At 45.3% G+C, this 13,018-nt stretch overlaps 1 protein-coding gene across 4 annotated transcripts in view; it reads left to right on the forward strand.

Annotated features, from left to right (window-relative positions):
- SLC6A14 (solute carrier family 6 member 14) overlaps window positions 1-13,018 on the forward strand; it is a 36,200-nt gene that overhangs the window by 8,659 nt on the left and 14,523 nt on the right. For 2 of the 4 annotated variants that reach the window (XM_089536212.1, XM_089536209.1), the window contains exons 2-5: window positions 8,640-8,802; window positions 10,785-10,916; window positions 11,478-11,642; window positions 12,556-12,694. In XM_089536212.1, coding sequence (XP_089392338.1) covers window positions 8,733-8,802; window positions 10,785-10,916; window positions 11,478-11,642; window positions 12,556-12,694 — 506 coding nt within the window. In that variant the 5' untranslated portion in view covers window positions 8,640-8,732. Of the gene's footprint in view, window positions 1-2,564; window positions 2,672-6,934; window positions 6,992-8,639; window positions 8,803-10,784; window positions 10,917-11,477; window positions 11,643-12,555; window positions 12,695-13,018 lie in introns of those variants that run through there. The other 2 variants (XM_089536210.1, XM_089536211.1) reach the window with 2 other exon arrangements.

Raw genomic sequence — 13,018 nt, forward strand, 5'->3', positions numbered from 1 at the left:
TTGGGATGATCTTTTTTAAAATGGTTACGTCACTAGAAAAACAATTCCACGTAATGCTCATGCCAGAGGAGGAACAGAGAGTTGCAATAAGGAAATTGGAAGCGTTTCAAGACATGGTGTGTATATACTCAAAAACTCTCTGGATCCAGTGTCTCATGCTTTGAGAGCACCTTCAGGAGGTGGTCTGGCAAAGGGAAATTCCCCTTTCTCTAGAGCTTCTGCCAGTCAGAGTAGATGGCACTGGTCTCCATGGATGAAAAGTCTATTAAACTGATTTTATGAATATATGCATTGCCTCTTTGCAAGACGAGATCATGAACCGCCTTTGCGGACCATAGATGGACACTCAAGCCTTCTGCAGCCATGAAATCCGGATGACTTTGGCAACATATCTGGATCCAAGAGGAGTCTGGGGGTGCACCCAGTGATTCCCAAACTTTTGTTCGCCAGGGTTTTGGACTTCAGTTCCCAGAAGCTCCAACAGTTTGGTCAACAACCAGGAATTCAGGGAATGGAAGTCCAAAACATCTGGAGGAGCAAAGATTGAGAACCAGTGACTACACTGTAGAAATGACACAGTTTGATACTACCTGGGCTACTGTGGTTCCATCCAATGGATTTATAGTCTTGCAAGGTCTTTAGGTTTCTTTGCCAAAGAGGTCTGACACCTCCCAAAACTACAGATCCCAGGATGGGATTGTAGGGTAAGGCCATGGCAGCTAAGGTGGTATCAAACTGCATTATTGATGCAATGTGGAACCAGCACCAGCATGGCTTAGAGGTTTGAACATTGGACTATGGCTCTGGAGACCAGCGTTTGATTCCCAGTTCGGCCACGAAATCTACTGGGTGGCTTTGGGCAAGTCACAGGCTCTCAGGCTCAGGGGAAAGCAATGAAATGGACACATGTTAGAAACCCAAAGCCGATTGAGCTGAAATGATATCTGACTGAATCATCCAAAGGAAAGTTTCCTCTGGTGGAGTCTTGACATGATGCAAATGTCTATTTGGAGAAAGCGGCTGGAATGAGGAAAAGGCCCCATGCTCCCAGGATGTGTGTGCCAATCCTGGAAATTTTACAACAGGATTGCAAAAAGGATTTCAGGAACACAAGGGCCGCCAAGATCAGTGATAAAAAGCCGATACTTCTGCTTTCTGGGAATCTCAAATGTCATTCCATCTTTGGATGACTAATTCCATAAGAGATCCCAGTGAGTCTGGACCAGTTTTCTGGAGCAATGCAAAGCGAGGATTTTATCTCCACCTTATGGTTTCTGGCTTGGCACAGAAAGTGTCAAAGTTGGCAAGGACAAACGGCCAGATCCTACACTCAATCCTATTCATGTTTTCTAAGGAGGAAGTCTAAGTAAATGATTACTGAGCCGTCGGCTCCTTGGGGGCACTTTGCATAGAGAAACTTTACATTATGCTCAGAGGTTGGAAAAGGTGTCTGCTTTAGGTTTCTTATGGTGCTTGGACTTTTAAACTCTTCAACTCACTCAAATGTGTGCATAAACCTAATTCCTCAACATGGCTGACTCCTGAGTAGATATGGACAAGAATTGCACTGCCCAAATTCCACAGCTAGGCATGCAGTCCTCAATGCATTTGTTGTTGTTGTTGTTGTTGTTGTTGTTGTTGTTGTAGCTGTGTGCCTTCAGGTTGTTTCCAACTTTTGGTGACCCTAAGGTGAAGCCATCATAGGCTTTTCTTGGCAAGTTTCTTCAGAAGGGGTTTGCCATCGCCATCCCCTGAGGCTGAGAGAGTGTCACTTGCCCAAAGCCACCCATTGGGTTTAGCTGGCCAGGCTGGAATTCGAACCCTGGTCTCCAGAGTCATAGTCTGACATTGAAACCACTACTCCAGTCTGACTCTCCTCTCAACACACTTACCAGGCAACAAATCCTTACCAATGAAGTGGAGTTGACTTGGAAATATATACAACTGATTATCTTTTTAATAGATTTTTTAAAAAATGTATTTATTTAATAATGTTTCATAGATAGATAGATAGATAGATAGATAGATAGATAGATAGATAGATAGTGGTCATGTTCTAGAACAGTTTATTCCTGATGTTTCACCAGCATCTGCAGCTGGCATCTTCAGGGTAAATGAAGTTAGATACAGAGACTAACAAGTATGAGTCCAAGGAATTATCTGACGATGCCAAAGCCAGAGATGCTGCTGGTGAAATGTCAGGAATAAACTCTTCTAGAACATGGACACATAGCCAGAAAAACCCACAAAAAACTATGGATGCTGGCCATGAAAGCCTTCCACTTCACAAATGACAGAATATTTGTTAATACTGTCTGTCTATCCCCTCCCTCCCTCCATCCATCCATGCATCTTAATTGCCAGCCTTTCTACTGCTTAACAAATTTGCTTTCTAGATGTATCTACAAACTGACGCTGATCAAACAGCATTCGCAAAGGACAACGCAGTATCCTCTGCATCCCTTTATTCTGTGCCTGAGAAGATCGGAGCGCATTCCCCATGGGATGGCAAAAATGATTGCGGAAAAGGAAATAATTAGACCAGGAGTCATTACAGCCCACAGTCAGGGCAGAAGCCAAGCCGCTACCTGAAAGCTGATCCATGGAGCTGATTGGAATGAAACTCTGTGCAAATACAACCGTGCGTGCTCTGGATGCAATAACCAGAGAGGTGCTGGTGGATGCTTTTGTCTATTGGAAGTGGATGGTTAGATTCAGGCTTCACATATGTGGCAGAAACCTATAGACAGGGTTCTGTATAGTTCCCTAGCAAGGGATCCCAACACAGCCCCGCAGCAGGTTTTATCTGCCTAGAGTGGTTTGCAACCTGAGATGCGCATGCTGAAACAGACTAACGTTTCTGGCTTGTTTGAATACTGTATCTTGCAAGTTCTCCTAGTCAAATAGTCTAACCACTACACCATACTGATTCTTATGTGGATCATGGGGTAGGCAGTAAGAAAGCATCATTGCTTCATGCTGCAATCCGATGCTCATTTACCTGGTGTAAGCGCCGTTGTACTCATCAGGTCTTACTTCCCAGTAGAAATGCATAGGATTACAGGATTGTTCTCTCTTTTGCAACCAACGATGCCATCAGTGAATCAACTATATTTAAATAAGTTTGCATAGAATGAAACTGCTGATGCAGGTGTTTATATCATTTCAATATAGCGGAGACAAGGAAGTGTATCTGCACTGCAGAATTAATACAGCTTGACACCACTTTAATGGCCACGACACAATCCTACAGAATCATGGGATCTGTAGTTTGGTGAGACACCAGCGCTAAAAGGCTAAAAATCTCATAAAGCTACAAATCCCAAGCTTCCACAGGATGGAGTCAGGGCTGCTAAAGTGGTGCCAAACAGCCTTCATTCTGCAATTTGGTCAGAAAATGAGGAAGGACAACTAACTTGCAATGCCATGAACAACAGCCATCATCTGTTAGGAGAAGGAACCACAAGACGTATTAATAATTTCCCTTTCCTCATGATTTATTACAAGAGCACTCCATAACATAAGTGCAAGCCATAAAGAGGCAAGTACACACTTGACTCGTGACAGCACCAATCTGAGATTAGCTTCCACCGATGAATCAAACTCAAGCTGGGGTTGCTTCATCTACCAGTTGAGCAGGTTAAGACTCTCAGCCTCATGCGAAAGCCAGCATGACTTCCAGAGATGTTGGAAACCAATGTTCCTTCCCTTTTGTTGTTGTTAGCTGCCTTTGAGTCGGTTCCAACTCATGGCAACCCTTTGGATGAGACATGTCCAAGGATCCCTATCTTCCACTGCAGTCTTGCCCAGATCTTGCAATAAGCCCTTGCCCATAATAACCCCTTGACTGAGTCTATCCGTCTGGTTTGTGGCCTTCTTCTCTTTCTTCTACCTTCTACCTTTCCTAGCATTATTTTTTTTTTCTAGTGATCCATGCATTCTCATTCTGTGGCCGAAGTACAACAATCTCCACTTGACCATCTTTGCTTCCAAGGAGAGCCTTGGTCTGATCTGTTCAAGAACCCATTGGTTTGTCTTCTTGGCTCTCCATGGGATCATCATAAGGATTCTTCTCAAAGGAGTTGATTTTCTTTCTGTCTGCTTCCTTCACTGTCCAGCTCTCACATCCGTAAATGGGGATGATGGAGAATACAATGGCCTGGACCATTCTGACTTCAATCTTCAGTTATATGTCTTTGCTCCTCAGCATCTTTTCCAATTCTTTCATAGCTACCCTTCTTCCCATTCCTAGTCTTCTTCTTATTATTACTTGACTGCAGTCTCTGTTTTGGTCAATGTTGGATCCTAGATATGGGAATTCTTTATTCAATTTCCTCATTGTCTGGATTGAATTTGAGTATTCCTTCTGTGGTCGTTGTTTTTGTTTTCTTTATGTTCAGCATCAGATCTGCCTTTGCACTTTCATCTTATGAACTATTCCAATCCCTGAATGCCTTCTGCTAATATGAAGGTGCAACCAATGCTTCTCCTCCCGAGAACCACTGAAGGTGATGCTATGCCCCTAAAGTCGACACTTCAATTAGCTTTCCAACTATTTCCCATGGGTCCAAAGTCGACCTTCTGCCCAGAACGGTGTGTAGGTCAAGGCTGGGCAGGTTTCACGCTGGTTGGGTTTACGTTGTTTTTCTTACTAAAAGCCCAGGTTCCGTGAAAAAGGTGAAAAAGTCACCAGAATTCTTTTAATGGAAGAAGAGAAAAGAGTTATTGCTGAGCACGTTCTGAGCCGAGCTGCAGACAGAACTTGGAAAGGTATATTTTTGCATTTTTGGATTTGTTGTTGGGTGCCTTCAAGTCAATTCTGACTTAATGGAGACCCTATTGCAGGATTTTCCAAAGGCTGAGAATATGTGGCTTACCCAAGTTCACCCAGTGGTTTTTCATGGCTGAGCAGGGATCTTTGGATGATGACGACAACGACGACGATGATGATGATGATGATGATGATGATGATGATGATGATATTTATTTCTATAGTGCCATAGGCTTTACGTAGCGCTTTACCAAGGAGAGAAAACAACAATCCAAACTGGAAACAAAAGCCTGCCTGCAGCGCACAATCTAAAACCACCAACAAGATTATAAAATTAATATAATGTTACTATGACAAAGTTGAAACGATACTATAAAAGCGTAAATTAATACAAATAATGTGGAGTCATCAAATCAAGACCAAAGTTGGAAGGCTTCCCTGAACAGAATAGTCTTTCATTTAGACTTAAAGTGGTCTAAAGAGTTGGTGATCTGCAAATTTGTGGGAAGGAGATTCCAAAAATATTCGCCCCTCCACTTTCCCCCGAAACCGAGCCGATCAAAACCTACTACCTCTAAGTTGTTGATTTTGCACCTTAGAACCAGAGGGGAGGAAAATAAGTGTAACCTCATAACATCACAGTATATACTTTAATCCTAATAAACAGGGAGGGAGGTCACCGCAAAGCATGTGCGCTTGGCATTGCCTGGTAAATACAAATTATCTAGGAGGAGCCTTCCTAGTCATCCAACCCAAATGCCAAGGGTTTCAATCCCTTCTCATCCATCTTGGGGCACTTCTTGTTTGCAACACAGCCCCAAGGGATGTTTGTTCATGCTATAAGGATCTGGCACCTGGTGCACCAAATGCTTCTGGAGGGCATCAGGTTGGCATGGTCTTGGTTCAGCTAATTCCCTTTTAAAGCCCTCAGAGCTGCTGTCTGCAACAAATAACATCTTGTGGCTACAAATCACACTCACTAATTCCATGTTGGGCATTTGCAAGGCATTGCTTTCTTCCACTTGCTGCCCGTCACTTGCCGGCTTCTCTGGCATTCTGCAGTTATAAAATGACCTCCATCCCCCACTTTCTCCAGAACCTGCATGGTTTGTATTAAAAGGCCCAAAGGCTTTAGCATCTCCCAGGGAAGTACTCCAACCAATAATTGGAAATTGGCTACAGGAATACATTGGTTCCTTCTGAATGCCCACAGGAATGCAATGCCTTGGGTTTCTCAAGGGTCCTTTGCAATGCATTTGGCCATTACCTTGCCTTGGTCATTTGGGTTGCCCTTTTCTTGCCCCTTCCCCAGCTCTAGTTTATTTTGTGCGCCAGGGTGACCAAACCAGTTCACATTATTCCATATGGAGCAGAAAGTTTCTGAAGACTCCATGCAGAAGATGCCAGGCTCAGTCCTGGGGATCTCTTGTTTCAAATCCTGCAGCTGCCAGTTAGAGCTGGCAATATTGCCTGGGTGCACCAAAAGCTTATCTCAGCAGGAAAGCAGTTTCTAATGACTCCATGCAGAAGGTGCCAGTCCCGGGCATCTGTTTCAAATCCTGGCTAGCTGCAGCTGCCAGTCAGAGCTGGCAATACAGGCTGGATGGACCAAGGGACTGTCTCAGGGGGAAAGTGGCTTCCAGTGACTCCATGCAGATGCCAGTCCCGAGTTTCACATCCTGCAGCTGGCAGTCAGAGCTGGCAATATTGCTTGGATGCATCAAATATTTGTCTCAGTGGGAAGGCAGTTTCCAATGCCTCCATGCAGAAGATGCCAGTCCCAGTCCTGGGTTTCAAATCCTGCAGCTGCCGGTCAGAGCTGGCAGTATTGCCTAGGTGCACCAATGCCTCCATGCAGAAGATGCTGGGCATCACCTGCTTCAAACTCTGCAGCTGCCAGTCTAAGCTGGAACCACTGTCTGGCTGGAGCAGAGTCTCCCCTGTCCTTCTGGAGGCAATGCCAAGGTGGAGGGAGAGGTGCCCATGGGGGCCAGGTGGCCACTCCTTCAGGTGCCAGCTCCTCCTCCTGCTCTTCTGGCAACCCAGGCAGGCAGGCAGGTGCTTTCCCAGACAGCAAAGGGGAGGAGGCAGGAGGCTGCCCCATAAAGGCTGCCCCATAAAGCAGCAGCAGCAGGCAGAGAGTCAGCAGGAGTCCAAGTGCCAGGGCTTGCCATGGGGTGGCTCCGGTGGCCAGTTTGCCTGCGTTGCGGCAAGAAGGAGGTGAGTGAGTGGCACCAGGATGCCAGCCTTTGCAAAGGGGCTGCTCCCCAAGGAGATCTCCTCTTTGCAGAAGGAGAAGGAGGACCCCAAAGTCTGAGAGCCATAGGGACTGATGCTATTATTTTGGGTGCCATTCATTATGGAGACCCCAAGGCAAACCTAGCCTAGGGTTTTCTGGGCAGGATGGGTTCAGAGGGTGTTGCCCTTGCCTTCCCCTGAAGCTGAGAGAGTGTGACTTCGCTGTTGCTGGGAGCCTTCAAGTCCTTTCTGACTTATGGAGACCCCCAAGGCAAACCTATCCTAAGGTTTCCTTGGCAAGATTGGTTCAGAGGGGACTTGCCCTTGGCTTCCTCTGAGGCTGAGAAAGTGTGACTTCTAAGACTGCTGTGTCTAAGGTCGTTGTTCTGCACCTTCAAGTCCTTTCTGGCTTCTGGGGACCCTAAGAGGACCCTATCACAGGGTTTTCTGGGCAAGATTGGTTCAGAGGGGATTTTGCCATGGTCCTCTGAGGCTGAGAGAGTGTGACTTCTAAGACTGTTGTTGTGCACCTTCAGGTCCTTTCTGGCTTCTGGTGACCCTAAGGCAAACCTGCCCTAGGCTTTTCTGCACAAGATTGGTTCAGAGGGGGTTTGCCATGGCCATCCTCTGAGGCTGAGAGAGTGTGACGTCCAAGACTGTTGTGTCTACATCAGCTGTTGTGCACCTTCAAGTCCTGTCTGGCTTATGGCGACCCTAAGGCAAACCTAGCCTAGGGTTTTCTTGGCAAGCTATGTTCAGAGGGGGTTCAGAGGCTGAGAGAGTGTGACTTCTTGCCCAAGCCCTTTGGGTGTCCTAACTGAGAGAGGGGGAGATCCAAAGTTTTGCAGAAAATAATGGCTTTCATTGCGTGCGTTCCTCATGAAAAACACCCGCGTGAAGCCCTAGTAGTAATTACGTCTTGAAAATAGTAATTATTTGGATGCCAGGACCAGCGCATCATGTGGTGGAAACCACCATTTAATGATGCTTTAGGACTGCAAAGTCATTACGTTATTCTTGTTGTTGTGGTGGTTGCGCCAATCCTTATTGCGCCTGTGCCCTTTTATTATCCATATCATTCATTATATGAACTATTATTCATATTACGTTGTTGTTGCTGCTGCACCAAGTCTTATCGAGTCTATGAAAGCTCATGCTACTATTTGTTTTGCACTGTTAGTCTCAAAGGTGCTGCAGTACCAATATTGTTGTTTCAATGTGTTTTATATATGTTGTTAGCCTCCTTGGGTCCCACTTTAGGAGAAAGGTGGGATAAAAACAAACAAACAAACAAACAAACAAACAAATAAATAAAGCAGACAAACAGGGCTATGTCTCTGAATCATTTCACATTGTTGTCGCTATTGGTTGTTGTAGTTGTTCTTCTTCATGCACCAGTTCTCCTGGGCTCTTTGGATGTTATCTCCTTTGAGTGCCACCTTGAAGGTCCACCTTTTTAAACAGAGGCTGGATGGACATCTGTCGCAAGGAGGACTGTGATGGCAGAATGGGATTGGAATGGATGGCCCTTGAGGTCTCTTCCAATTCTTATGATTTTGTTAAGATAGAGGGGCCACGATGTGAATAAATCCATGGAGGACTCACTCTCCACTCTTCTCACCTTCCCAAGGAGTTCACCTTGTCCACCGAGAAAATTGCCGAGAAGGATGACGAGAACACGGAGCGGGGCAACTGGTCAAGCAAAACGGACTACCTCCTGTCCATGGTGGGCTATGCGGTGGGCCTGGGCAACGTCTGGCGCTTTCCATACCTGACCTACCAGAACGGTGGAGGTAGGTTTGGGTCCTTGGCTTCTTCTTTTCCAATCTGTAGGAAATGCGGAAGCATCTAGTGGAGCTCAGGGCTGTGGCTTCCATCTTGGTGGGACCAGGGTCTTCTAGGTTGAACTCCATAGGAGCTGACCAAAGTGCTGACCATTACTTCCACTATTTGCTTTATTTCCTAATTTATTTATTTGTAGGGCGGGTTGAATGCCACCAAAGATTCCTCTTCCCAAAGCTTTTTCAAACACTGCAGCTCCTAGAATCCTCCATCCTTGCCATAGCATTCTAGGAGTTGTAGTTCCAAAAGAAGAAGAAGAAGAAGTAGCAATCTCTCTAACCTTTGCTTCTTCCTCACCCCATTCAACCCTTAGGATACAAGTGACTCACAGAGGAGGCATGCAATATTTTTGTGTGGGCTCCACAATTTCACACACTCATTTCCAGTGCTGACCTGCATGCCTCCGCTGATCCTTGTCTCCATAATCTCAGCTGTTTTTGTTAGTCATGAATGGTAGGTGCAAAACACTAGCCACCTCCCTATCTTGCTGGCCCTTGGCAATCCCACCAAAGTTGGGCTGGCTTCAGCAAGGGGATGCAAGGTCAGATTTGCATTGCACCCACAGATACTTGGGTTTTATTTTTTGGAAAAGGCAATGCTGAGGTTCTTGGGGTTCCCAACCAACTCCTTTCTGTGCAAATGAGGGAACAATAGGTATTCATTGACTATTGGCACAGTATTAGCAGAACCTGGGGAAGATACTGTATTGGACAACAACTTCCAAGATCGTCCAATGTATCATCTGAAAGAATACTTTTCTCCAAGCTCTGCTAATACTGTAATGACAGTGAACGAATTGTTATTATTGTCATCGATAACAACATCATCCTGCAGTTTTCCCAGTCTGTAACTCAAGGGGTTCATCTGCACTTTAGAAATAATGTAGCTTGGCACCACTTTAACTGCCATGAGTCCATCCTACCAAATCCTGGGATTTGTAGTTTGGTGAAGGCTGAAGACTTTACAGGCTGAAGACCTTGTTAAAACTACCGATCCTAGGATTGCATTGGATGGAGCTACAGCACTTAAAGTGGCGCTAAACCGCACTATTTCTACCATGTAGATGCATCCAAGGTGGCTTACAAAAGCTAGCATCTAACATCTCATTCTCCATCCTTTGCTTGGAAAGATGCAATATGCAAGCCATTCTCTTTAACAAGCTCTTCTTTCCTCCCTTCTCCTGGCTTTTTGTTTTAATTTTATTTTTAATTGTCCCTTTAATTCCACCTGTCATTTCATGCTATTAATTTAGTTCAGGAAGTGAGGGTGCCCGCCCTGCCAAAACCGATGAAGACAACGTCACAACCGGTTCCATTATTGGCACCTTGTACAAACAGGGAGCATCGCACCATTGTGGTTGTGTACTTGCAGTCTTATTAACTTCCAGGTGTATCCTTTGGCCAGCTGTCAGAAGCAGCAGTCTGCTAATGCAAGAGGGAAGGACAGTTATTGTCAGAACCGCTCACTTCTATGAGTGCGGTAAATCAGCAGAACTTTGGCTGCATCCGCACTGCAGAAATAATCTGGCCAGACACCACTTTAACTGCCACAGCTCCGTACTATGGAATTCTGGGAACTGTAGTTTTTTGTGGCACCAGACTGTCATACTGAACATTATTGTTCTTGCTGTTATATTGGTCTCTTTCCCTTTTCTGAAGCTCTGGCTTAGACTCCATCTAGGGCTCCGAAGCTGGACACAATGTTGTGCCAACAGAAGCTAGTGCAATGCCAGTTCCCTAAATGTCTTGTTTCTGTGTGTTTTGCCAATGGCCTCTGTGCCCATCAAAGCACACTGGGTCCGCTAATCCCTTTGTTTCCCCTGGAGCAGGCCATTGTCTCTGCAGGCCTTGTGCATTGTTGCCATTGCATGCGGAGCCACGGAAGGGTGGCGGAACCGGATCCCCGTAACGGCGTTTTGTCCCTCTCTCGACAGGGGCCTTCTTGATACCGTATACCATCATGCTGGCCTTGGCCGGCCTGCCTTTGTTCTTCCTGGAATGCTCCCTCGGGCAGTTTGCCAGCCTGGGACCCGTCTCCATTTGGAGGATCCTGCCCCTCTTACAAGGTGGGCATTGTTCGCGGTGGATTTCTGGGGGGGGGGGGGGAAATAGGGGGGATAGAAAGATGAACTTTGTGAGAAGGCTTCTCCTGGAAGATACGAGAGACCAAAGCCAAGGTAGTTTCCATCTCTGTAGAATATACACTCGGCCCTCCTTATCCTCAGATTTTTTTATATCCATGGATTCAAGCATTCACGGCTTTAAAATACCATAAGTTGACCTCATGTATAAGTCAAGGGCAAGTTTTGTGGCCGAAGTTATGTATTTTCGCTATGACCCATGGATAAGTCCAGGGTAAAATTTAGGGGCATATAGCAAGGGATTGAAAGGATGAAGCAAACCAAAACAATGTCAAACTAGGTGAAGTCAAAGGCCCCACCCTCTTCCACTCCAGCATTCTCTGAAGATGCCAAAGCCACAGATGCTGGTGAAATGTCAGGAACAAACTCTTCTAGAACATGGACACATGGTCCAAAAACCCCCCAAAAACAATGTCAAGCTACTTATGAACTAAACCATGCCTGTTCCATTCCTGAAATGAGACGTCTTCTCTCTTTCCCTTTTAGGGGTGGGGATCACGATGGTGATCATCTCGACGTTTGTGACCATCTACTACAACGTCATCATTGGCTACAGCCTTTACTATTTGTTTGCCTCCTTCCAAAGTGTTCTTCCTTGGTCCGATTGCGACCCCGAGTGGGCTGACGATACCTGCAGCAAGTTGCCCATAGGTAATGCATACTCTGCAAACCCTTCTTTTGTGCCTGGCCCATAAACCTTTATATATATATATCTTCAAACATAAGCATATCTATTCAATATACATTAGAATTTACTTAGTAACATAAAATAGAGCCTAAGGTGGGACTAAACTAGGGATGTAACTGAGACTATGGCCCCATACAGACAGGGCAAAATAAAGCTGCTTCAGGTCACTTTGGAGGTATGCTCTTTAAATGATGCATGCATCTTCAGAGTCTGGAAGCCGTGCCAAAGCCATGATCTAGTCCTAAGGACTGGAGCGCAGCTTTGGTGCAGGTTCCAGACTCTTAGGACACATGCATCACTTAAACAGCATACCTCCAAAGTAACTTGAAGCAGCTTTATTTTGGCAGTCTGTATGGGGCCTATGTTAGTAATTTTGTTCTTGTGGTGAGAGTTTTTAAACATTGCATTTAAACTACTCTTTGCAGTTAGGGACTTGTGCAAAAAATATATGACTGTAGCATTTTTGTTGCAGGAAACAGCCTCTTCTGTGCAAAAAAAATACATCAGCACAGATTTTTTTTCCACAGAAAATTATGTTGTTGGAGACTTGTTTTGTGCAAAATTCACATTTGGCTTTTTGCACAGAGAACAGCGTTTTCTGTGCAGTGCCCACATTCCTAGCATTGCACAGACACAGAAAGAGACATAGCAACCAGGTGCAAGGTTTGTACGGAATCAGTCCCGAATTGCAAATGAGCTTCGGAGACGGTGTGGTTTTCAAAGACTTTCCCATGGCAGAAAGAAAATTGCTAAAATTACTTGTCGCTTCCTTTGAGAAGGAAATCGGTTGAAATGTATATGCCAACGTTCCTCTAAAAGTGGCTTGCTGTAGTTTGCCCTTCTTTCTTCTGACTCTCATAACGGCTTTGTTTGCAGTGTCTGAATGCAATGCAACAATGCAAGATGGCACCGTGATCCATGCCAATTACACTTGGGTCACCAACCAGAATTTGACTTGCCTCAACGACACCATGGTCTTTGCCAAAACCCAGGTGCCCAGCGAACAATATTGGAAGTGAGTACCATGCTGGGTATTCTTCATTATTTAATGGACACTTTTTCAGCTGCAAATGTTATTTCTGGAGGGGAGAGTCGAAGGAAGGGCTGAAGCTCAGAGATGAAACTCTGCTGCCATATAGAAAGTCCTGCCCAATGCTTGGAGAGATTCCTTCCAGTTCTGCAGAGCTAACGCGCATTAAAGTAATTATTTGGGATGCATCTACAGTGTAGAAATAATGCAGCGTTACACCACTTTCACTGTCATGGCTCCATCCAACAGAATCCTGGGACTTGTAGTTTTTCACTTCTGTTTTGCAGGGGAAGCCAAACACCTTGTGAA

Source organism: Sceloporus occidentalis, unplaced genomic scaffold (assembly GCF_023333645.1).
Source record: "Sceloporus occidentalis isolate IW3139 unplaced genomic scaffold, rSceOcc1.0.p SCAF_8, whole genome shotgun sequence".
Taxonomy (NCBI): Eukaryota; Metazoa; Chordata; class Lepidosauria; order Squamata; family Phrynosomatidae; genus Sceloporus; species Sceloporus occidentalis.